Source organism: Nipponia nippon, unplaced genomic scaffold (genome assembly GCF_047370975.1).
Source record: "Nipponia nippon isolate SJK-2023a ecotype South Korea unplaced genomic scaffold, ASM4737097v1 scaffold_13, whole genome shotgun sequence".
NCBI classification, from domain to species: domain Eukaryota; kingdom Metazoa; phylum Chordata; class Aves; order Pelecaniformes; family Threskiornithidae; genus Nipponia; species Nipponia nippon.
In genome coordinates, this window is record NW_028262324.1 from 6,600,529 (window position 1) to 6,626,441 (window position 25,913).

Genomic DNA, 25,913 nt, shown 5'->3' on the forward strand with positions numbered 1-25,913 from the left:
GGAGCAGAAGGTTAAGGGCCTACAATTAAGACCAAGAGAACTTCATCTAGGGCTTGAGCGTGACAAAATGACAGGCTGCTTTTACAGGAGGCCTTGCTGCCTAGCGGCACTAATTTGCTGCGCTTTCCCTGTGAGAAGGGCTCTTTGCTGAGCCTTGTGCACGGGGAGGCCTTTGGGGGTTTGTCCATGTCAGGCCCTTGCACCTCTCGGGGAAGTAACTGGTGAGGAACCAGCTCTCCCCACGGGAGATGCTGCCGCCGAGGGGGCGGACCCCCCCCCGGGGGCGCGGGGCCGCCCATGCCGAGGTGCACCAGAGGGACGGGGCCCCTCGGCGCCGGGCCCCTTCTCTGCCCGCCCTTCCCTGAGGGGAAGCCGCAGGGCCGGGGACACGCTCGCTGCCGACAGGCCGCCCAGGCTGCTCGGCCGCCCGCACGCCGGAGGCTGGGCCGGCCGCTGCCGCGGGAGGAGCGCAGCCGCGGGCGGGGAGGAGGGCGGTGGCCGGAGGTTGGGAGCCTTCCCGCTGCGGGGCCTTGAGGTGGATTGGGGTGAGGGCAGCCCTGGCCGAGGAGCAGGGGGAGCCTGAGGGGGTGAAGAAGTGGGGCTGGGGGGGTGAGGGCGGGCCGGGACGCTTTGGGAGCGGGGCTCGGGCAGGGGTGGTCAGTGAGGGGCGCAGGGGGCGGCAGGCGTGCTGTGGGAGCCGGCGTGCGGGAGGTCTGCGGGCGAGCAGGCCAGCAACGTGCTTCGAGGGCTGGGGTGCGAGGCAGGGCCGGGGGTTGTCCTGAAAGCCGGCGGTTTGCCCTCGTCTTTAACCTGGCTTTTTGAACAGGTTCACTCGGCAGCGTACGTGGCCTTAGGGCTCCTGGAGTCTTTCAGCAAAATCGGGGGTGCAGAAAAGAGCAGGGAGAGAAGAGAAGAGTGTGACAGGGACAGGATAACCTGAGTGAAGGAGAGGAGCAGTGCCAGTGACCACAGTGTGGGACTCGACATGTGGACGGGGGCAAGCGTCCCCCCAGAGTGGCCCCTCTCTTCTCAAGAGGGTGAAAAACGCTTGCTGACACTACAGACGGTGTGTCTGGGGGCAGAGGAAGAGGACGTGGAGGGAGTCTGCCAGATAACTGCCCACCCGCAGACGGGGGTGGCCATGGCAGTGCTGGCCGCGGCAGTTGTGCTGCAGCCGGTGGTGCCGCAGGGGCAGGGTGAGCTGCACAACAGGCCAGCAGGCATGGCTGTAAGCGTGCGGGAAGGTATCTGTGTTTTTTATGACTTAGGGCTGATGCAGATTAACGTTTTGCAAGATGAAGGGCAAGCAAAGAGTGCAGAAAGCAAGCCAGCAGAGGAACCACCAGACATGCTACTGATTGAGGTGCAAGTTCTAGATGTGGTGAAGATGGCGATACATTAGCTGGTAGCTTGTACTATGGCACTCATTCAGTTCTGACTTCAATATTATTCTTTTCTAGGCGTTCAGATTTGTTGGACCTAACTATTTAATCCTTTGTACAGCTTTTTATAATTTCATCCCATGATTAAAAAGGCAAACTAAAAATTTAGCCTTTCTAGATGACTAACCTGTTGAACTTAAGACACGTTTTTAACTCAATTTGCCATTTGGTGCTATTTGGTTTGACAGCCTAGATGTCGTAAGTAGCCTTAGGCAATTTCCCTTCTTCTCCTGCATTAGTACAATACAGCAGTCGTTAAAGCTGGATGTGTAATATGGTCTCATTTGAAATGCATTTTATTAAAAGGACATGCAAACATTGGTATTTATCCTGTTTTAGCTATTGGTTTTATAATAAAATATTTTGTTTCTTTTAAAACTCATGTGCTGCCAGTTTCTGAGGTATGGTCATGCTTAAGTTTGTCTAATGCAAAAAATATCACAACCTTGTTAATTGCCGTATGACAAAAAATATATAAGCATTACAATTAGGCTGCAGAAGTCCTATATTAGTTTGGTAAAAAATTGAGAGCATACTTTCTTGTCATTTTCTTGTAAAAAGTAAATGTACTGAAACTAAATTTAAAATGTTTAAAAAAAAATGAGGATACAAGTTTCTGTGTTCTCAGTGCTGTAATCTTAAAATGATGCTTTGAAATTTTATGTAAAATTTTGAAGAGCTAGGGCTCAATTTTAGTAATTGTCCACCTCCCAGTTAGGCTGCTGTATGTTAAATGCAAATTTTTTGTTGCGGTTTTGTCCATCGCGTTTAAGGCTGAAAAACAAAATGAATTAGTAGCTTGCATCTTGTTGGTAGCTCGGTTGTTTTGCCACTAGTGACTAGAAGTTGTAAAACATTTTCTTTTTAAAATAGATTGACAGAGATAATCATGTCATTGCGTTTGAAAATAAAGTCCAGCCGCTGAACCCATCTGAAGAGGTGGGAGGAAAGGAACTGCTTTTCACTCTTGGAGAAACAACGAGCCTGAGCCGCAAAGCCAGCGATGATTTGTCAGATTCATGCAATGAAGGTAAAGAGCAGGAATATGCAACTCCATCAGAACACACAGTTGTAAGAAATCCCAAGAATCTAAAATTTCAGATTTGTGCTCCACATCAGAAAAAAGGTAAAAAGTTAATAATCTTTGTAGTTCAATTTTAGATAACAGATGTTAAGTTAGATTTTGAAGGTTGAAATTTTATGTTAAATATTCACAATCTTAATTGTTAAGTTTAAATTAGGTTAAATCTAACATTCTGGGGAAATTTGGAAGAAGGAAAATACCCTTCAGCCTTAAGTGAACAAATGATAAAAGATACTTGTTCAGGCTGATGTCATCTGTGTTGTGTTCTGGAGAGACATTTTAGATGGCATTTAGAAATTAATGGTCTTTTGAACAGTATGTGGTATTTGGAACCTCCAGGGAGATTTCAAAGTTAATATTGTGTATAAATGTCTTTGAATAAACCTAGTAATTTACTTAGTCTTTCTTAGTTCCATCATGCAGCTTCAAAAGTGTTCTTTTTCGGGGGTTTGTGGATGAGGTTAGAGTGGTTTCTTGTTGCTTGCTGAGGGTGGTGGGCAGGTATGAATGCCTGTCAGCAAGGTATCTCCCAGAACCTAAGTAGAAGTAACAGAAAATGGCTGATTTAAGGTTTTAGGAATGTAAAAGTATGTTGTAGAAGTTAAGGACTGGCTTAGAAGGGAATGGATAAGCAACTGTTTCCCTAGAAACTGTATGTCTGTACTGGAAAAGTCGGATGACATCAGTAATGTTGAAGAGTCTGTAAACGTGTGTGTCGCAGTATCTGGATATTAAGGTATCTTGGCTGAGGTTGTTTAAAGTACGGATATTGTACCAATTGTTAATGTCCCTTGTTTTAGTTACTGTGTTTATAGGAAGCACATTTGAGCAGCTTTAACAAAGCTGACAATGTTCTTTTGTGTGGGCATGAATCCACAATGAATAAATAACAATAAAGTGTTTTGTTTGCTGTTATTCAAGTGAAGTGTTAGCTGCACATCTCTGTGTGGTATAAAGCATTGTATAAAATACATTTTGGTCTCAGCGTGAAAATCATTACAGAGAGAGCACTTGGGAGCTGAGACAACTGTTCTGGAAAGGTTCTTCAAATATGACGTATTTGCCATTTTGCAGTTTGCGATCTTCAAAACTGATAGTGTTGCACATTTAGTCTTAACTTGTTAAGCTCAAAAGAAATTCATTACTGCTGTGCCATGAACGTGGAAATGTTACGTAATTGAGAAAGCATAGCTTTATTCTATGACTTCTTCAAGGAATTGATCTTTTTTTTCCTCAAATTCAACTAATAATTTTAAAGGGGCTTTTACATCACGATGTTTTTTACTTACACTTTGTGGATTCAGGACCACGAGAAAGCTGAGAATAGCTTAACCTGCCATTTCCAAATTTTTTAACAAACTTACTTAGTACTAATTATACAGTTGTCATCAAGAAGTGTGTTGCACGGGTTGTAAGTGCCTTGATGAACCACGTCTTAATGATGCTATCAGGAGAGGAAGTTTCATCCTGTCTTGGATGTGAGAGCTAGGCTAGGAGTTAGGTTTCCTGGGACTAGGTTCTAAACTGTATCCCTAAGACATGGCGCTATTTTTGGGGCAAATCACTTAAGTCTTAAATAGATACAATAATTTCTGTGTGACAGCTTGATTTTTTTTAATGTATTTTGAAGTCCTTTTATGAAGCAGTATGAAGTAGTTTTACCCAAAGTAGAGGATCTGTGTTGAAATTGGTACTATTTTTTTGAAAAAGTAAAGTCATTATTTTGTGACTCGTGCGATCTACATGTGTCTTTGTTCCCACAGGAGAAAAAGCCGTTTTCAACTGTGGTTTGTGCACATTCACCTCACTCAGAATATCAAGTCTTAATCGTCATGTGAAAACACATTCTGATGAGAAACATCATGTGTGTCACCTCTGCCTTAAGGCTTTTCGTACAGCTACTCTCCTGCATAACCATGTGAATGTACATACAGGTATCTAACGTGTGAAAATACTTAATTTTACATATTGTCTGCAGAAGTTAATTAACAGGCAAATGACTGTCTTAGAGCTGTATTCTGTGATCATTTTGTGCTCAGAAGTTTCTCTGATTTTGTTTGGAGTTCTATGCTGAAAAGACATGATCTGTAGTTGTGTACGTATTTTATTTTGTTAAATAATATTCTAAAAATTTTTGTCAACTGAATATTGACTTCAGTTGTGTCTGATTCCTATGTGCATAATAGAATTTTTTTGTGATGTTTTCATTTTGCTATATAACATATGAAGGAAATTGATAAATCGTGTTTATAATAAACTTAGGGTGTACATTTATTGTATATAAAAATATATTGATACATATTAAAAAATAGTGCATGTTGATTTAAGGCAAACAAATCATACCCTCGTGTTCTTAAATAAAATTCTAAGAAACCATGTATTCTTACAGGGACTAGACGCTATAAATGCAGTGACTGTGATATGGCATTTGTGACCAGTGGTGAGCTTTCACGACACAGGCGCTACAAGCATACTTTAGAAAAACCTTTCAAGTGTTCGCTGTGTAAATATTCTAGTGTAGAAGTAAGTACAGCTTTACTGAATCTTTTGGGAGGGTTTGTAGGCTTTCACATATTAACATTTTAATGTACTGTAAAGTTATAACATTTTTGCACAGATTTTTAACCTTGAGAAGTTTCTGCTAAATTGGGACCTACCTGTGCAAGTGTCATACTCTCTGTATCACCCGTGGTTATTGTCAGATTTCTACATGAGATCAAGTCAGTACATTACAGAGGTAGTTGCAGATGTCAAGCTACAGTATTAATGCTTGGCTTGTGATGCGGATGTATATATGCATTCTGAACTGGGGGAATGGCCAAACTTGTGGTTGCTGTAATACTTTGATACTGTGAAAGAGGACTGTAGAGACCGTAAAGGTAGGGAGATCTGCTGGGTCCCAGGAATCAGTGGCCCATGTATAACAGCATCAAAGCAAAGACCACCAGGCTCCACTAATGGCCTTGGACCACAATGATGAGTTGAATTTCATTTGTCTGCTCTGTTACTGCAGCATTACTGCAAGATAGTTGATGACTAAAAGTTTGTGGTGACATGCATTTCATTTGTATGGACGTCTCTTCATCCCCATCGTCCCTCAAAAAAGGAACAAGTAATCTGAATTCCTTGAATCTTTACTTTGTCCATGTAGTAATATTTATAAATTAGTTGCCTCAAATTCGTATTTGTACAATTATTTAGCTTTTGAAAACTAGTTACGTTTTAAGGGCGTTTGCTTTTTTATTATACTAAAATTGCTGCTAGACAATGTGTTTGTGTGAATTTGATCCTACAACAGCATACTTGCTCCTCCAAGTATGTAAACGCTTCATTCCAGATACAGTAGGACAAGACTGGCTAGTGTCTAGAATGAAGCTCATGGGTTGTGTTTATACGCTTGATGATGTTTGGTTTTGCAGGACTGAAATTTTCTTAATCTGGAAATAAAAAAATCAGAGGCTGCCTAAGGGTTCACTTGGAAAAAATAGGCTTTCAGTCATGCACCTGTGATTGAATCACGGTCACAGTCACCTATGATTGAATTGTCACAGTTTAGTGGATATTCAGTATCTAAATTTTTTATGTGCTGTGTCCAGATCTAAAGCTGTAAGCAAGCCTGAACCTTATGCTGTGCACCTTATCTTATTAGTTAGATTTTGGATAGCTTGCATCTTAAAAAACCTTTTCAGTTTATGTCAAAGTGTCCTGTTCTTTCCCTTGTTTCGGTAAGGAAGTATTCAGCACTGATTGCTGTTGCAGAACGCTCACTAATACTGCCGTAAGCTTTACCTGAATAAGGAGAGCTGACAGAACCCCCTAGTAATACCATGCATATGATTTGACTTTTGTATAGCAAAGATTGGCAATCATGTTTAATTTTATTTAAGTGAATAGTGTTGTAGATTTGAATGGATCTAGCAGTGAATTCATTAAGTATGTTTGTAAATGGAGGAATTGAACGTTAGGTAACTCCTAATTTTAGCTTGCATACCTACAATATTTACATAGAACAGATCACAAGAACAGTATAAAAAAGTAGAATAAACAAAACTTTTGCAATGAAAGTGGTTCATTGGGATTTGAAGATGAATAAAGACTTCGGTTAACAAATTTGGCCTTTCATTTATTTTCCTGAGTATTTCCAAAGAATTTTGTTTGGCATATCCAAGTAGCTTGAAGATAGTAGGTACCCCTTCAGCTGATTTAAAAATTCTTGCTTTTATGTTCTTATTATAAAATTTCTTCTTTTGTTTATGTTGGCACTAAACATGGAAGTAAGATATCTGGGGAAAGAGTGCAGAAACGTTACCTAAAACCACAACAGACTGATTGTACAGGAAAAAAGAGGGAGAGCGCTAATTCTGGGATTGATGCAATATTTAAAATTGCAATAGATGTATTTTGTAAAATTGCTTATATTTTAATTGATTATGTCTCTAATGTAAATGTTACTGCAGAAAATGTCTTACTTTTAATACTAGGCAAGCAAAATGAAACGACATATTCGCTCACATACAGGAGAGCGTCCTTATGCCTGTGACCTTTGCAGTTATGCTAGCAAAGATGCATATAAACTGAAAAGGCACATGATAACTCATTCAGGTAGGACTCTGATGTAATGATCAAGTCTAAGTCCTTAGGCCCTTAACATTCGTAGGGTTAGAGTGATCTAATTTCAGACTCTAAAATCAGTACTTTTTTCGTTTGTGATTTTGCATAAATACGTGCCTGGAAAACATGTTCTCTTTAAATTTTCTGGATTTGGCTATTGGAAGTCTAGCTGTACAGTGCTAGTAGTCACAGTCTTGCTGTTGTTCCTAAAGTTTTTTTTTATGACAGAAAAATATTTCATTTATGTGGTCTTGTTTTCTGTGGATCAAGTTGTCACTTTTATTTCTCAATTAGTTAATTTTATATAGAGATGTATCTAACAGAAGAGTTTTAAATGTCTGTTCAAAACATGGACATTGTTGTGGCCCCACATTGCTAGTACCTAATATGGTCAGCAAAGAATTAAATTCTTTTAACATTGAAAGCAATGCGTTCCAATCACGGCTCTGTAACGTGCATGCCTTCTGAGAAGGCAGTTAGTATCTATCACGTACTTCAGGGTTTAACTTAGCTCAATTGTGATACGTAATGTATGTTATGATTAGTGTTTTAGTTTAAATCAGAGTGTGAGAGTGTGGTTTGAATCAAATCTTTCAAATATCCCCACTTACCATGCTTTGGCTCATATCTCGAGGCAGTTTGGTGCAATTAAACTCAATTCTTTTTTAGTGAGAGTCAACCAGAAGAGTCCAACAGCTCACCTGGTGTTGTCCAGTACTGGTAGGGACTTAGTCCACAGGGCCAGACTGGAGCTGGTTCGAATCTGTGTGCACGTTGGGTCCTCAGCACTAGCTGTTTCTCTCTGCTCTTACTAGACTGCGCTAATTGCCAGTGTTGGTGTAATTTTTGATGATACTCACACCTGATGTGACTTTTGGGGGCAGAATGGTAAAAAAAGAATTTACTGCTTTCTTTTCCACCATTACCAATGGCTGGTGTTGAATCATTTTTATCATGATGTTACAGCTGTTCGCTTTCTCTCTTTGCACATTTGATAATTCTGCATTTTTGTACGTGAAATATTCAAGACAAAAGTTAATTAAAATAATTCCTGATTAATAGTTTAGAATTATATTAATGGCTTTACGCTTAATCAGTTTGACTCGCAGCTTCTGGAAACCAAGATTTTGCGTTGTAATCAGCTATGAAAACTTTTTTAGGTGCCCTGTCAACTCATAGTAACGTTTTGGTTGGTCTGGAGACTGTTGCTGTTAGAACATGGATATTGAGTGCTGTGGGAATTTTGCATTTGTATTAAGTAATTAGAGTTTCAAAGCACGTGTTATTTTAATATGTTTTTTGTAGGTGAAAAACCCTATGAATGGTATGTTTGCCAGGCCAAATTCACTCAAAGTGGTACCATGAAAATCCATGTGTTACAGAAGCATGGAGAAAATGTGCCAAAATACCAGTGTCCACATTGTAGTACCTTTATTGCACGAAAAAGTGACTTGGGTGAGTTTAAAGGAAAAAATTAAAAATGAAATGTAGAGATAATTGGAGGTGGAATCTCTAATTTTCACTGCTTACAATGATACCAAATATGTTATATATGACTTTATATCATTACAGAATATTGGAAAATGTATTCAGTGTTTTACAGGTAAGTTCCTCCTGCAAGGAGATGTGGTGACATCTTGTGGTTGATGTTTTAATTTGTTTAAGATGTAAAGTAGCAAACATTTAGCTTTTTTTCCTGCTTGATACCTGTGGCGTTGGGACCTTCTGTTTTTCAGTAAGAAGGTACCTCACAAAAATCTATGTCCAGGTTGTATTGAAAAGTTTTTTCTCAAAGCCACAGAAAATAGATCTGCATAAAGCCGTTTCAGTTCTTGCATTCTGTTTCTTTCTCATCTCTAGTTAGAATGTGTATCTGCATCTAGCTACATGAGAAACTAAAATAGACTGAATGTTTTAGTATCTATGTTTTTTTGCATATACCAAATCAGCTTTTACCTCTTAATCTAGAATTGTACTGCGTGCTTCATTGCTGAGTGCATTCTCCTTGTAATTTAAAGAAATACATGCCATTGCATTAGTTAGTAAAGCGCAAGTTTGACTTCATCAGTCCAGCAGACAATGATTTTACTGTGCTTCAAGCATTCAAAACTCTTAGAATTCTAAAATGTATTACATCAATATCAAAGATTATTTTCGGGCTGTGTAACACTCATGAAACATTGGAGGTGATACCATAAACTCAAATGTCTCTTAGCTAGTTGGGGTCTTTTCCCAGAATGCAAAGAACAAACCACCGCATAAGTTCATCTTCATTCTATATGCAGATAATGGGATTTTTTCCTTTGCCATCAGTATCAAGCAGTCCTGATACACATGTTGATACTGAAAATATAAATTAAAATTATAACTGAAAATGTAAATTAAAATTTTTCCTTGTACAAACCACAGTTCTTGAAATATAAGCCATCATGTTTTTCTGGGAATTTATACTACATTTTTTAACTACCCTTGTTTGAAACTGTACTTGCTTCAAGTACCAGTGAAGTTGTCTCTACCCACACATTTAATGTGTAGATTCATCTTTTTTCTAGGAACAAGATGTTTTATTGATAAATCAGTGTATTAGAAATATAGCATATTTACTGTATTTGAAACAGTATGGCTGACCAATACCAACAAAACCTATATAGAATTTTTATTCCGGAAATATATATGAAGAAGCTGTATTAAAAAAATATTTAGACATACAAAGATGCCTTTAGCATCTATTTATATTTTCAAACAAAGATCGCATTGAATTCTATTAAGTATTTGAATAGAAGAGGAATTGTTATTTACATATATACAATTTCTTTTTTCATCTATTTTTACACTTTTTCATTTTAATATTGTAAATATTGCTTTGGGTAATACTTTCAAATGAATTTTTGTGTATAGATAAAAACAGGCAGTTACCAGAATTTTTGAAAGGATTTGATTTGTTAAATGATTTCCATTGAAATCAGAAAGATTTGGGCTTACACCTGCTTAATTTCTCTGGAAAGTTACAACATCTTGCTGCAACTTCAGTTATCTTAAACTAATGTGAAAAATTGCCTGTTTGGCAATTTTACCCCTACTGCAGAGAACGCAGAAAGTTCTTTTTTGTGTTTTCCTCCACAATGCATGCATTACTCAGGGCTACGCACATTCGAACTCTTGTTCAAAATTGTGGAAATAAAAAATTTACCCCTAAAATTAATTGCTTTTAATAACTGTTCAGGTGTCCACTTGCGAAATCTGCATTCCTACGTGGCAGTGGCAATTAAATGCAGTTACTGTGAAGCTGTTTTTCATGAGCGCTATGCTTTTATTCATCACGAGAAGACTCATAGAAACGAAAAAAGATTCAACTGTGATCAGTGCAGCTATGCATGTAAACAGGTATTTAAATTCACTGAGAAATTGTTGCTTATTCAATTGATGGTTTGGCAAGGTAGGGTTGGCTTTGGGGTTATATTTACCTCAGGAAGATAAAAACTTCTTACTGCAATCAAACTAAAATAGTGTAGTTATATTTATTTGCAAGATCAATGGTTCACAAATAAACAGTAAAATTGAAATGCTGGGAAGTCTGAGGCTATCTTCTTGATAAATCTTTTGTACATGAACTGCTTAGAAGTATAAAGTAAGAGCAATCACTTTCAGTGACACTGTGATGAGAACAAAATATGGTATTTGCACCTTAAATGTGATTTTCAGGAGTGTCACAGAATAAATTCAGTCTGAACTGAAAATTTTATTTTAAAGAATACCTTTAAGATAGCATTGCTTTGGCCTTGATATGTTGGAATGCACTGTTGCTCCATTCTGATTATTTTCTCTGCTAACCTTAATAAGGTTAGGAGGAAAACCTCTGACCTTCTCCAAGCCAGTGGGCAGGATCCCAGTGTGTTCTTCAGCATCTGCTTACAGTGGAGGATAATTAAGAAGTCTGTGCAACATCCTTGCACTTCCCTGTGTGCCTGTGTGGTTTTGTGAACGTGTGTCACAGAGCTGGATAGTTACGTCACGGGTATTTTCTCTGTTTCAGGAACGACGCTTAATTGTACATAAACAAACCCATAGTGGTGAGAAGGCCTTCACTTGCTCGTGCTGCAGCAAAAGCTTTCGACGGAAGCAGCTTCTCACTCTTCACTTCAGGAAGCACCATGATTCTAATATTAAGCCTACTGTTTATGAATGCCCTAAATGTGCTAAGGGCTATTCACTCTGGGTAAGATACTTCCTTTTCAGGAATCTCAGTGGAGTTATCTTTAGCTAAGTATTGCAGATCATAGAGTGAAAAGCAGTGTACTGGCCGGAATGTTAACTCAGTGCTAAGCCAGCACAACTTGTTTGTTCTCTTTCCCAAACCTTACATTGGGGGATTAATAAAAAACCTTATAGTGTTTCCCTTTAGGTAGAAAATATCTGCCATATCATATTTTCAGGGTTGGTACTGGTTTGTACAAGCCAGTATTGAAGTTACTGATGTTTAATACAGTAGCCTTCTTAAATAAAAAGGCAGTTTGGAGGTATGAATTCTAAGACAAATTACAGAATTTGGAAAGATAATTGAAGTGAAAGAGTGCTAGGACCAGTTCAGCAAGGAAAGTAATTATTATTCACACCTTCAAAACCATATGCAGTGAGAACATGTCTCTGGTGCACACTTCAAAAGTAAATGCAACCTTTTTTCCACATACAGATTTTACATGTAAAACTTTATTGCTTATCCAGGAACCAGAAAATGATAAATTTGATTTTATACTCGCCAAATGGCAATGTTCCTTTAAAGCAGAGTTTTAATATGTTCCTTTAAAGCAGAGTTTTAATATGTTCCTTTAAAGCAGAGTTTTAATATGTATTCTGGAAAATTTTCAGGAGTTTTATGGAGGTTGTTAACTAAGTCAGCCTTTCACTTAGTGTTCCCAAATTTCTCTGTCAGAACCATATTTGTTTTTTGTGTGTGTATTAAAGTGCTTACATACATTAATACTTGATTCATATATTTATGCTTCATTATGCTAACAGAATAATATGCATAAACATGCTGAAAGTTGTGGATTGGTGAGGGCAAAAACTGCTACACCCAGAAAAAGAAGCAAGGGCAAAAATAAAACCCATGAGAACCCAAAGCGTGTTCAGCAAGAAGGTAATCAGTGAATAAGTTAGAATTTAATCATGTAAATTAGAATCAAGAATAAAAGGCTAAGACAGTGAATCTCCCCTGCTGTTTAATTACTGTTTCACAACGAAGCTAATTTAAGTGCTAATAATGGAAGAATACTTCAGAATAGTCTTTATTGTTTGTCAGAAATTCTTGTCATCTGAGTTGGGTCATTGCTCAGGTACCCATTCTGAGACTTCTCTTCCCCTGCTCCTGCCAACGTCTTCCTAAACTCCCTGCTTAGCAATGCTTACAAATGTGTTTTTCTTTTCCCTTTTACAAATTCCCTTTGCCTTTATAAAGGAGGATGAAACACATCATTGCCGAGTTGTGCAATAGTGAGTTTTCTTAAGAGCTCATGATTTATAATATACTGCTTTAATACAGACCAGATTGAAAACTTCTCAATTTCAGAACTCAGATTGCATGTTAATCACAAAAGATCTAGCACATATTAATAAAGAAACGGTTCATCTTCTTTCTCTCATACTCAGACCAGATAGTGATCAAATAATAATAAAAATGCTACTGATTTAAGTAGCTAGTCATTCTTCTGTCATACTGTAGAGGTGATCAGGTCAATTTATAGAGCTCTTGGTTCAGCATGTCTGTGCAATCAGAAACTCACGTGTGATTACTTAGTGTTACTCATTGTGGATAGCTCTTGAGCACCGAGTGTTTATACTGTAAACTTGAATATAAACCAAAAGATGGTCCATCTCTTTCCTTCTTTTTCTTCTGCTTCCTCGTCTTTTCTCATTAGGTTAAGATTCACAGAAAGTGAGTAAGTTCAGGTTTTGGCAGACCAAAATGGTAGTCTAATTGGTCAGTTGATGTCTTGTCAGCGGGAACTCCACAGCAATAAGTGAAGTGCCTTTTCTGTCCGGGTTATGGTAGTACATTCCTGATACAATAATTTATGTTATATCTTATTTGCAACTCTAAAAACATGTGAAGTATTTTTTTTTTATTCTCTCAAATAAACCTTAGCCTGTCACCACATATGTTGTAATATTCTAGCAGTTTCACCTTACAGTCTAAATTTGACCCAGAGGAGGTGTCTGCTCATGATTTCATTTATGTGCATTTCTGTTGAATTAGACAAAGCACAATATACAAGATTCAGTTAGGTCAGGCCACGGGCAGGAACCCTGTATCCTCGTGCACCCTGCCTTCCCCTTGTCTCTTTGATCTAATGCTGAATCTCTGCACTGTTGCAGTGTGCGAGCTGGCCATTTGTGTCTGAGGTCACCTTCAGGGCCACCAGGGCCAAAAAAATAGCTTTGCCTGACCAGAACATCCTGTCGTTTTTTGCCTCTCTGCTTCCCAGATGCTCTTTGAAAGCCATAGTAGTGTCCTTGATAGGATTCTTCAGGTGATTTTTATGGAGTAAGAGACAAGAATAGAGATACATCTAAGGCCTAGGTGTCCTAAAACCTTAATTTTTGGTAGATTATATCCACACTGATTTGTGGCCAATGACACTGAGATAAAATTTGACATAGTGAGAAGAAGAAATGTTGAAGCTTTTCTGAATCTAATGAATATATATCAGCAGCTGAGTTTACATTAGCATTGACACTTCTGTTTTCACTGGTAAGGCTGTAATGGTATGGTTAGAGAGATGTTACAGCTGCAGTGTTTATGTTTTTGCAATAATTAGATTTTGCTGTTCATTAATGTTTTGCAATGTGCAAACAGTTTCTTTTTGGTATCTTGCAGATCCTTTCATATGGAAGCTTGATTTTCTAGAGCTAAGATAATGTGTCTTTAGATGTAGTTCATGCAAATACTCAGTCCGTTAATTGACTCACACAAATATTAGAAATTCCTGTGCTGGTTCCAGGTGGTTTTTTCCCAAAGTTGACCTTTGCGAGTATATGTCACTGTTCACTTCTTGCACAACTTGCAGGGGCCTATGGGATCCTGTATGTGGCTTTACAAAAGATTACTTGTGTGGCTGGTGCTGTCAATGATTTGCTGTTACTAATAATTAAAAAATAAAATGCATGTATATGAGAATGAAATTTACAGTTAAATAATGGTTAGTTTTCCTCTGATAAGAATACCATGGGTACTACTCACTGACATGGCTTGTAATGTAATATTCAACATAAAATATATTCATTCTCCAAATAAACCATAAGAGAAAAGATATGCTGTTGTTATATATTGGCAGTATTTTTTCCACTAAATTAAATTGCCTATTTGTTAAATTTATTGAAATATTTACTTGTCTTTCTGGTTAATCACCACAATATTTAATTTTTTTTCCAAAGTTGACCTGGAATTGTTCCAAGATGTCTCCACTGTCAAAAATGAGCATTATGCCGGTGAGATTGTTCCTGTTTTAGATGGAACAGAAACAGCAACTGCAAGAGAACAGAAAACAGAAATGACTTGTGAAATGATACTCAACGTGATGGACAAATAATGCACGAACGGACTCTGGTCTTCCTTGTTTTCACTGGTTGTAACTGACGGGTTCAAAGTGTGTAACTACATCCATTTAGAAAGCTAGAAAAGACACTGTTTGAAACCTGTTGAAACCTTTCTGTGCTCATTTTTCTTGTTTCAATTTCTACTGTGTAACTGAAATAACATTGCCAAGGTATGAAAGTTATAGGGAACCTTCACCTGTTTTATTACATACATGTAATAACAGAATGAAGAAAAAATTAGCTAATTTCAGAGTAATTTATGAAAAAGTAGATAGGTTTGTTTCACCTTGCATTTCATTTTTCTTCCAGATTTACTCGCCGGTCTGCATACTGATCTGAAGCAAATTTATTCCTCAGTAGCTCTATAGAATTGAGAGCTGCATGAACTTCAGTCTAATTGTACTTTCCTGAGGTAAGCATATGAAAGGCAATGATTTTTTTTTCAATGCAAGGAACACTTACTAAATCTCCTTTCTGCAAACACTTTTGTTTCTAATAAAATTCATGATGCTAAAATACAATTTTGTGCTAAAAAAGCACAGGGTTTTCTGCCCCATACTTCTAGTAATTATTTAATGTTATTAGCTTCATTCCCTTTTCCTAGTGGTTTTCAATAGGTATAATGTCATTATCTTCAGAAGAGTTCCTTTAGTTTTATATCGGCATGGAAAATAGTGCCAGAAGCAGATCCCTTACTTTTTGGCTTCTTGTTAGAGTTCCTCCAAGCTTTGGGGTACGGTTTCACGGCTGGATCGTGCTGCCTGTCCTGTCCTTTTCCCCATGTCCTGGGCATAATATTTTTTCTTCTCTCTGTTTCAGCTCTAGCAACCATGCAGCTGTAGGGTGAGTTGGATCAGCATGCAGATCTAATTAGAAACTAATCCTTTCTCTTATCTTAGTTTTCATCAGGTCAGTTAGCTGGACAGACATAGAGCTGCATGATTGTTACAGCTGACAAAAATGAAGCAGCAGCAGTGTGTGCTGCTGTGAGAAAAGTGTGCGGGACCACCCCTTTCTGGGAATGCATAACTTTCTGTCACCTTAAGCTGACTATTTTTTGAGTGCAGGTGGTAGCTATTTTCTTCCCCCCTCCTTATCCTTTAAATAGCCTTCTTGCAAGTGTTTCCATGTAAGATTGTGACCATACATTTAGCACGAGATCCAAAACACACCCATGACTTTGATTTTAATTAGGTCTTCAATAAAGCACACTTGTATTATTTAGGAAAGCTCATGTTTATAGTACATTTAAGAATGAGAAATTTTAACTGTCAAATACAATTCTCTAACTTTTTAGGTTATAAGAACTACTGGGTTTACTGCTTCATTAATAATTAATATAGTTAGAGTAATTACAGTAAGTACTATTGATTTTTATGGTTAGTTACAATGATCACAATTGCCGTTTATGCACTGCTCGCTCATTTTTTTTGTCATTTATAATTAATACTCAGAACCCTGTTCATAAAATCTTAAATACTTTAAAAATATTCATCTTTAATGCTGCTGTTCTTATGTTACATTTCATTATAAATAACCACTAGCATTACTAACCAATTTTAATAACATCAAGTCATGTAACAAGTAAATAATTTTAATTAAAATGCCAAACCCTTATCCTAATTTCAAGATTAACATCTATGTTTAACTTCATTATAACTATAATACAGAACTCAGCCAGTATAAAGTTGTTTGGTTTTGCATGTTGAGCAAGCTATGTTTGCTAGCTATGCTGATGCGGTCAGGGGTAGTAAATTCTGCTGTGTGCTGTGCATTCCAGATGAGCTGCAGTTTGAGATCTAAATACTGGAAATTCTTACTTTTGTTGCTTTGAAAAGTCTGTTAAAAATGAAAGCTTAGTTTTTTCCAGTTAGTATATTAAGTGAACAGCTTTATCCTGTAAATCCTATACTTGATAACATGCCTACATGCCTGTTCTAGAATAACTTTTTAGATTTGGCAACTGTTCCGCTGTTAATGACACCCAAAACAATGGCGTGCTTAGGAGCTTTAACTGTCGTGCAATGTCTTAAGTATCTCCATGTATATGGCGAGGAGATAAGGATGTCAGTATTGGCACGAGATACTCCCTGTCTTACAGCGGTAAATTATCCAATTTAGAAGATACAGACCACTCTACACTAAAAGGCCTCATCGAGACCTTAATCAATCAGCTCAATCAAATGTATGAACGGGAGTTACCACTTTGGTAATGGAAACCTCCTGCAGTTGCGTAGCCTGTGTTTTTAGCAATCACTGAGAAGTCAGTGTATTTGAATTTATCAAAATTACTCATTGGCTTTGTCCTCCTTCTATTATAATGGTGTTATTTGAGTGTTTAGTAAAGATTCAGAATTGTTTTGTGTCCATTTTCATGATGGTAATATTTATCCAGTTTTATTAAGTTAATGATTTGTTCTGGCTGCCGTATCAGTCATAGGGCTTAAGAATACTTTTGTCCATGATAATTGCTTAAATAATATTGTTGACCTTATTCTTGTTGTGCTGTTTCCATTTGTGTCATACACTCTAAGTAAGAGATTTCTTTGTTAAAATTAATTTTAGAAGTTGTATAAATTACTTGATCAATTTTCCGAATATGTGTTGTTCATTTGAATTGCTGTTAATAACAAAGCTGACTCATTTTGTGCTGACATCTGAAAATCAGACTGCATAAAGTGGAATAGGAATGTAATAATAAAAGATCTTGTGATCTCTGAACTTGCAGAATGATTATTTAAGTCGTTAGAAGCTAGAATTGTGTCCTTTTGAAAATCAAGGAAGAATGCTTTGACCTCTTCAGGGGCCATTCCTAGTGGTCTCGTGCTTTTTAACCGCCAACACTGATTGTTCTTCATGACTAAGAAGTTGCATCACTGTGGCTTTCAGATGTCTATTTTACGAAGACAATTTAATTTAATGATACTGTTCATATATTTTAGACCAGTCCCCGTCTATTAGTATCTTTTAAACCAGTACGTATTGTGAACAGATGCCAATTTTAAAATATTTTAATTTACTAATTATGGAGGAGTTGTTAAATATACAGGAATGATTCATGTCATGAAACAGAAAATACTGAAGTATTCTATAGTATTCCTCTAACAGTGTTCTCGGATAATTCAGGTATTTAGAAAAGAAGATTTCTACATAAAAGGAAGTGTGCATTCTGGCTTTCCTCTGCAAGCAGAAATTGTCTATGCTTTAAATAGTTAATGTGTGAGGAAAAGTACAGTTCCTGCACAGGCACATATAACACATCATACCCAGTAGATAAAAGCAGAGAAGGAGTAAAAACAGTACTTTGGGTACATTTTTATTCATTAGGCTCCATAATATAACTGAGACCTTGAAGCACAGTAACTTCAATGATGCTCATTTGTGGCGTACGATGCTGCAGAATTAAGTACCTGCTGATGTATCGATGAGAATGAATTGTCTTCTGCAACTCTGAAGAATTGTTCCCCCCAAAATGCTAGAATTTGCCAAGGAAATTAAAAGAAGTAGCTAGTGTCAGCAAGAGGGGGGCTGTAAGGTGGGACGTGTGCTTGCATGAGAGCACGTAACGACGCACTGAGCTGATGACTGATAGAGGTAATTAGAGGAGCTCCCTGTAGATGGCAGTGTACGTTCACATCTGCCTATGCAGGCAGGAGAACAAATGATGCGTGTCAAAAGTGCTTTGGTTTTTTTTGTCTTAGTATTGACTTAGTAAGGTATCTTGCTGATGATTTCATGCATGTCAAGGCTATACAAAAAGAGTTCTTGGTAGCTTTTTTTCCTTAGCAGGCTAATAAGTCCTAGTGTCGCTACAAGGTGTAGTCACTGCGAGGCAGAGGATGGTGCATACCTGTCGGTCTGCTCCTGAAGCACAGCTGGGCTGGGATGGGGCCCATCCCTCCATCACTGACTGCGATGCCTCTTCAACCCTGCACATGCCCTTCTCTGTTTGTCTTCTGCTCTGGCTTAGCTGAGTTGGCTCAGTCGAAGGTCAGATGAGTGCCACCAGTGCAAGGGAGCTGTAGGGTGTGTGCACTAGGAGCATGTTAATATATCTTCTGTGGCTGATAAATCATGTAAAATTATTGTTTAATGCTAATTTAAGTTGCTTATCTAAGAAATCTCTAGTTAAAGAGATTTTAAGGCTTTTAACAAGCAACAGATTTGTTAGGCAAATGTATAAAGTCCTTTAAAGTGAGGGGAAGTGGGTGCACAGACCATGAGAGGTGATGAGGCCCTTCATAATAAGGTGAGCTTCCCATCTCCTGTAGATTTCATTTTTCTCTAAGTTAAGCTTTGACGCAACAGTGCGGAAATGGTGCACCGCAAAGACTAGGTCTTTTCTCTGCACGCTGTGATGTAAGATTTTACCATGAGATGATCTTTACTCATCGTCTAAGCATCGTTCTGGTAGAGTAGATGAGGAAAATAGTGGATTTCCAGCTGATTTGCATTTTTGTGAATGTTCCAAGAGATTTTCTTGAACTGTCAAATCTTAAATTCCTGCCATCTTCTCCTTCATATCCAAACTAATCTTTTTCCTGTCTTTCAGATCTTTTTCCTGATTACTGAGCCTGGATTAGGGAAACAGGTCTGCTGTCTGTCAGTACATCTACTGAAGATCTTTGCCATGATTACTTGTTTGTTAGTTAAAATGAATTTGGTTATTTAACGATCTCGCAACTACACTGCAAATATAACTGACAAAAATTTAACAGACGGGAATTTAATTTCTGTTGTTCTTCTGAGGCGGCCTAAGCTGTCTCTGTCAGCCGTAGCCATGTTGTCTCCATTGTACAGATAAGGAAGATGATATGCAGAACAAAATTAATCTCTGCTTTAATCCTTTTGCCTTCAGGAGCAATGAAGCCCACTGATGATGCAGTATGCTGCTGCTTATTACTAGTTTAATCTCAGTGAACTAGAAATAGAAACCTGGGGTGTTGCGGCATGTAATGATTAAGTTACATTAGCAGAAGGTGGTGAGCAAGCAGGCAAGGACCTAATGACATTAAGCCAGTGCTGTTAATCACTTCCAGAGACATTAAACTCAGAATACTAAAACTGAAATAACATTTAGAACTTCCTAAGTGCTTAAGGTGGTATAAAGGCACTATGGCAGCATGACTAACGGCCACGGGCATGAGTGGTGGTATAGCGTCTCATAAGGAGGAAACAGGGAGAGAGTTTCATCTGGTGCTAACTGGGAAGGTTCATAAAGGAGGTGTAGACTCAATGATCTTCAGACCTTTCTTAAGGAGGAAGAGTATAATGTGTAACGTTTTCCTTCGACACAAGTAGAGGCCCCTTTTGCTGTCTTTCCCACTGAATGTAAGCTCAGTCCATGCGGTCACGAATGGATGGCTGAATTATGGCTGACAGCGTTATACACGGCTCTAACAGTAACTTCCACTCGCGCACTTTAATATCTATTTTTTGTTTTGTGTAAAAAAACTGAATGTGCATTTGAAAGCAATTTACATTAATACAGTATGCCTTCAGGCAAACACCATTCCCTGTTGTGCTTTTAAACAGTCCAGCTATTGTTTGAAGTTAGTCACTGAAACAGTTGGACTCGGGCGTTATGGGTGTGTGATCTTTACAAAATGGTAAAGAATTTTCTGACAGTTTTGGTTCAGTCTGTTTTCACTTTGAATTGGCACTTGACAACGAAGAATTTCGTTTCTTTCTTCTTTGGTAGCTCACTGTTTCAGTTACCTCTGTAAATTATTTTGTTTATTTTTAGCTTTGGGTTTTTTCCCAGATTTGGTCTATGACTGGTTTTATCCCTGCCCCATCCACATAACAACGTTTCCAGCTAATGGGAGGAATGCAAAGGAGGAGTGACATTGCTGTTTGCTTTGATAACAAAGAGCCTTGCTTTTATTACCAACTAATCAAATGGTAGGTAGCAGCTAATGGTGATTATAATTAAGCTTTCGAACTGCCATCCTTCTTCTGGAAGCACTGTATGCCGAGAGAACTAAGCTATCCTCCCTTTACGGCAAAGGTGATTTTTCCTTGTTCTGTTATAGTAACTCATCAGCTGCTTCACTGTGAAGTGCAAGTTGTAAAGCTGTTTATAGTAGTTATTTTCCCATCCTATTTTAAATGTCCTGCTCTTCGAACTGAGTTATTTATCCCTTCATCGTTTAGCATCACTGACTGTGAACTGAAATCACTTAATTTTAAATGGACTGTGTCCTCCAGGCCATGTCTCCGACAAAACTTTTGCAGGAGTTTTACTTCAATAACAATTGCGTGATAATAAATGTCATAATAGTGTTAATGTAAGACTATGCGCCATCTTTGCATAGGTGTAAGTTTATAGTAAATCCATTTAGTTCAGTGAATTCATTCCAGTTCGATGGGAGCTGAGACGGTGGTCTCTTCCTTTTGGGGCTAACTTCCAAAAATTGATGCATAACCAACAAATCGCATTGACGACCGAGATACTCAGCACCTTTTAAGATTAGGCAATGCATCTGTGCTTTGCATACAAATTTTTTTCTGCTTCTCTTGAAATTCCTGAGAGAAATGCCGAAGTGTGCGAGGGTGCCTGCCGGCTTCGTCTTGACAGAACAGTATAGGAGTGAAGTGCTGTTCGTTCTGGGGCTGGCCACCCCGTCTGGCAGATGCAGGCCAGCTACAGGAGGCCGTGTGCATGGGCAGGCAGGCTGTCCTAATCGTGGAGTTTTCTCTTTCTCAGCAGCAGATGACTGAAGAGAAATAATACGTTGCTTTCCCCATTTGATGATGAAGACTGACAGTTTGTAGGAGATGAGTCAGAGGTCACTGATGAGAAGATCCATGCAGATAATTGCTGTAATTGCACCCCGAGGATGCAGCTCCTATCACAAAGCATTAGGCAGTGATTCTGTCTGTAAAGACATACTTGACAGTGAACTTCAACCTATGCCTTAAATCAAGAAAGTACCTTCATGAGATACAAATGGAGAAACTTCTCTTTTGACTTTTTCTTAATCCAACCATGTTTTCTTCTGTCAGCAGGTGAATAGGAAATAGTCCCATACGGAGAAGTAGTTGTGATTTAAACATTAAAATACCATTTAGTGTTAAATCCTTGATGAATGCACTGGCTGCTGGTATTTCACAACAAATACAACAAAAAAGCAGCACGAATGAGTCAATATACGTAATTCATAATATTTAATTTGAAAATGCATCTTTTTCGTAGAGTTACTAGTTCATTTTTCTCGAGTTTGTCTGGTGACTTCTTTACAATTAAATACAAAAATCTTTTCTGTTGGAGAGCGAACAAACAGGACACAAGCAGTATCCCTGCTACAAAATTAGCTCTTTATTCCACGTCTTCATGAGGCACAGAAATCAGCAATGCTAAAGCATTAGGATGAGAATTCATACTGGGGAATGAGAGGCAATGAAAGCACATCAAATTTCTCAGCATATCAGTAGCTGCTGTTAAGTAAATGCTCAACTATTATGAGCTAGAACTCAAAAATGAATCTCATGACAGCTAGACAGCAATTTTAGATATTGTGGCCGTAGCTTCTTAGACTTGTAAATGAGAGGAAGGTGAAACTTTGATTTCCTAGAAAACACACAAGTAATTTCAAAGGTATTTATGTGTCTCAAAATGCATTAAAGTATTAATGTAACTCTCGGAAGCATCGATGGCTTGGCGTGGGGAGGGGGGTGGGGGTGGGTGCTCTGGTACCCCGTGGCGTTTCCAGGTGGACAAAAGCTTGTGTGCTCCAGCCTGTTTGTGACTGCACTTGGCATGAAAGCAAGCCTGAATTTGAGAACCATCACTGTTTGATGGGTACAGACAAATCTGCTTGATGTAACATCCACTGAAATCATTGATCAAAGGTGATTTTTTTTTTTTTTTTTTCCCCAGAATTCAGGTTGTTTATGTTGATTGTTTATGAAACCAGTAAAAGTCCCTCCAAGACTTGGAAAGAATGAGATCCTTGATCAAATCCTATTTATAGAAACTGAAAATTTTGGGAGTTTTAAGTGCTCTGACTTGAGAAAATATATCTTGTCTCAACAGGTGTACTCCTGCTTTATAGAGAGGTAAGTTACAGGAGTCCTTGTGCTGCATGAGGCAGAGAGCACCAGCAAGGAAGGGAGTGAGGAAAGGTGTTCTAGTCTAGCCCGCGCTCTCTGGGACATGCATCCAGCCTGGCAATCCACACATAAGTATATTCATTTACGTTTGCCGTAACACACAGCTGTTGGGAATGTCTTTTTTCTTTTGAATATGACTCAATATTTTATGGCTCTGCACTTAAAAAGAAATTGTAAATAGTACTGATCACTGACAGCGGTCTGTTCCTTGCAGCATAGGCTTTTTAGATTAACTGTCTGTTCCGAGCTTATATTCGTGCCTTAAAAAAAGATACAAAAATAATGACATCATTTTATACTACTTTGTAGTGTTACAAAACAAAGCCAGTCTCATGCTTCTCACTGGGTAGGACTGACATCCAAAAGCTTTGTGGTTGCATTGCTGAGTGAAACTAAGGAAATAATAAGTAAGTCCAGCCCTTGGCACTTAGGGTTTAATTATATGAAGAAGCTTTAAACAGAGGTGGTGCTCACTAAGAAGGGGTTAAAATGGCAGGAACTAACTCAAATGCAAAAATTAGGTTGTGTGTTTTACCTCAGAGGACAGTTTATGTTTGAATGTTGTGTATACCACAGAATGCTTCCTATTTTAATAGACTGTTTCTTTGCGCAGAGGCCCAAGGGATTGGAAGCAAAATGTTTGTTTTTCAAAGAAGTTACAGCATTCGTTTTCTGACAAAACTACATAAAGAATCCTCATTAGCCAGCCATTAGTGAGGAAGGTGAGTAAGCGTCCAACATTAGGTATGACCTTGCTTATTAGCATTTACATTTGCCGTTCAGGCTGTGCGTTCTGTATATTAGTTTTCTATGGTTACCAGAAGTTGACAGAATAAAGAAGTGCAGGGGTGACCTTGCGCTGCTTTAAATAAAGACTTGTTCCTCTCCGATGCGCTCTGGGGCTGGTTTGCATGTCGAGGCATGTTCCTTTCCTACCGACGCTTATACAAAGGCAGGGGGAGAATACCATTTTCTGGAAACCACTTTAGCTTTTTTTTTAATCTGCTGTTATTTCCCCCTTCATAGACTTTTCTGCTCAGACTCTGAGAATGTGTGGTAGAAGAAAGACAAGTACCTGTCTCTAAAGTACATGCCAATGTAGGTATTGTAATAATGAAGCTTTGCTCTCATATTGCAATTTATTCAGTCAGGTTTCTTTTTTGTTCAGTTAAATTGCTATGAGACTTTTCACACTGATAGAGGCTGCAGTGTCAGACACACAGTGGTTTACATCATATCACTCTTATGCAAATATTAATTTAAATTTGTCTTTATTACTGTGAAATAGGTAGCAACAGAGTCATAAGAAAAATTGTGCCAACATAGATTAGTACATTTAGAATTAGATTAGGACAAATTGTTTATTGGTTTCAGACTCCATTTAGTACAGTAGAATATGCATGCCAGCTGTAAAAGTCAATGATTCCCGGCTTACTTTGGTAGGAATTCCTTTGAAATAATGAATGTATAGTTCAGAATAGAATTCTACATTTTTTATATTAGTTCAGTAACAGAACAATAGTCTGATATTATGGTTATTTAGTTTATGCCTTTTGCCACTTATTCAGCAAAGTGTGTAAGAGTACTTCGTGCCCACCATAGATCTTGATATTTAATTCATTCATTCCGTGTCTAGAATTCAAATATACTCTTGAAAATCTCCCCAAAGCTTTTACTCGTGGGAAACGAACAGACTTACACCAAACATATCTGGCATTACTAAAAGCTATTTGATGAGAGACTTGGAAAAAAATCTTCTGAAAATACAGTATAAGAGAACTGCAAAAATCAGAGACTGTCTTCTTGAGACGACTGCTGCACAGGAGCTCTGGCAGCTATTTTTGCTGAGAGCGCTTTGGGTAGAAGACAAACACGGTCAAATTAGCTAAAATGCTGGAAGTTCAGTCAAGGATACTGCCTTAAATAGTTCACCCAGGAAAGGACAAAGCTTTCTTAGGGCAGCCCCTTCAGAATTCCAATTGCAGTAACAATTTTTTGATAAGTAAATATCAAATACAGTAATTTTTCTGTGGTTTTGTTTTACAACAGATTATTGGAATGTTCTGAGGTCAAATTCAGCCCTCCTAACTATGAAAAACTCACTAATGCAAAAATATATAGCTGAGAGTAGACCTTGTTTAATATCGTTGTTTTCCTAGGTTATATTTTTTTTTCTATTTGTGGCAATAGGCCACATAGCTGGAAAAAAAGGATGATAACAAGATGCTAAAATTTAAAGGAAAATGTGTTTGTTATTGGGCTGCTTTTACTGTGCGATGGTTTTTACTTCTTGCCTAATACCTGCTATTTGACCTTCTTTGGGCTAGGATAATGCTGACCTAAAGAGCACAGGAGATTATCTTCCAATGTAGGAATAAAATTCAATATTTACTCATAAATATTTTTATATTCGTTCTTGTTCGGTTGTGAGGAAAATGGGGAGGAGTGAGGTTGCAGTGCAAGTTGCAGAACAAGAAGGCATTGAAGCTGCTGTAGATGTAGCCCCTCGCTCACTAAGTCAGTTCAAGCCTGTTCAGGAGGCCACAGAAGTTGGCTTGAACCTGTGCTACGGACAAAGGAGCATTTCTAGAGGGTAGCAGCACCCTGGAAGTTTTCAAGATGCCGTTGGACAGAGTGCTAGATAATCTTGTCTAGGCTCCCTTTCCCAAGAAAGGTTGGACCAGACGATGCTTCGAGGTCCCTTCCAACCCCGGCTGGTCTGTGATTTTGTGGTTCTTTTTTGCTTTTCAAGGGCAGTCTAGTGCTTTTTGATGTGCTGCTTGGTGTTAGAGGTAAAAGCTTATCAGAGCTCAATTTTAGAAGCTTCTGACAGCTGGTTAGAGGTGGCTGATGGGAGTGAGGTTGGGCAAACCCTTCTGTTGCCAGGGAATTCAGGTAGGCTGGGCTTGAGATAGGTAGGTGCTGGCAGGCTGCAAAGGTCTGACCCCTCTTTTTCACCCCTCAAATGTAGCACTTCATTTTGGCTCACTGGCTGCCATTAGGCTTCAGTGTTTTGGGTCAAATTTGGAGGGGAAAATCAGTGTGCCTGATGCTGGGCATCCTTACTC

The 25,913-nt window shown here is 38.3% G+C and overlaps 1 protein-coding gene across 1 annotated transcript; it reads left to right on the forward strand.

The window, feature by feature from the left end:
• Positions 1 to 1,100: 1,100 nt before the first annotated feature.
• CTCFL (CCCTC-binding factor like) lies at positions 1,101 to 17,271 on the forward strand. The gene is made up of 10 exons (XM_087749896.1): positions 1,101 to 1,363; positions 2,316 to 2,568; positions 4,290 to 4,460; positions 4,916 to 5,049; positions 7,008 to 7,128; positions 8,443 to 8,592; positions 10,361 to 10,521; positions 11,171 to 11,353; positions 12,154 to 12,274; positions 14,569 to 17,271. Exons 1-10 carry the CDS (start codon positions 1,142 to 1,144, stop codon positions 14,721 to 14,723), a joined length of 1,671 nt encoding a protein of 556 aa, XP_087606022.1. The 5' UTR covers positions 1,101 to 1,141; the 3' UTR covers positions 14,724 to 17,271.
• The last annotated feature ends 8,642 nt before the right edge of the window (positions 17,272 to 25,913 follow it).

Bases quoted from the DNA above. Each gene is read 5' to 3' on its own strand.
- CTCFL (XM_087749896.1), top strand. From the start codon at position 1,142: ATGGCAGTGCTGGCCGCGGCAGTTGTGCTGCAGCCGGTGGTGCCGCAG. The intron at 8,593-10,360 runs GTGAGTTTAAAG...ATAACTGTTCAG, and splicing joins TGCACGAAAAAGTGACTTGG to GTGTCCACTTGCGAAATCTG. The intron at 10,522-11,170 runs GTATTTAAATTC...TCTCTGTTTCAG, and splicing joins GCAGCTATGCATGTAAACAG to GAACGACGCTTAATTGTACA.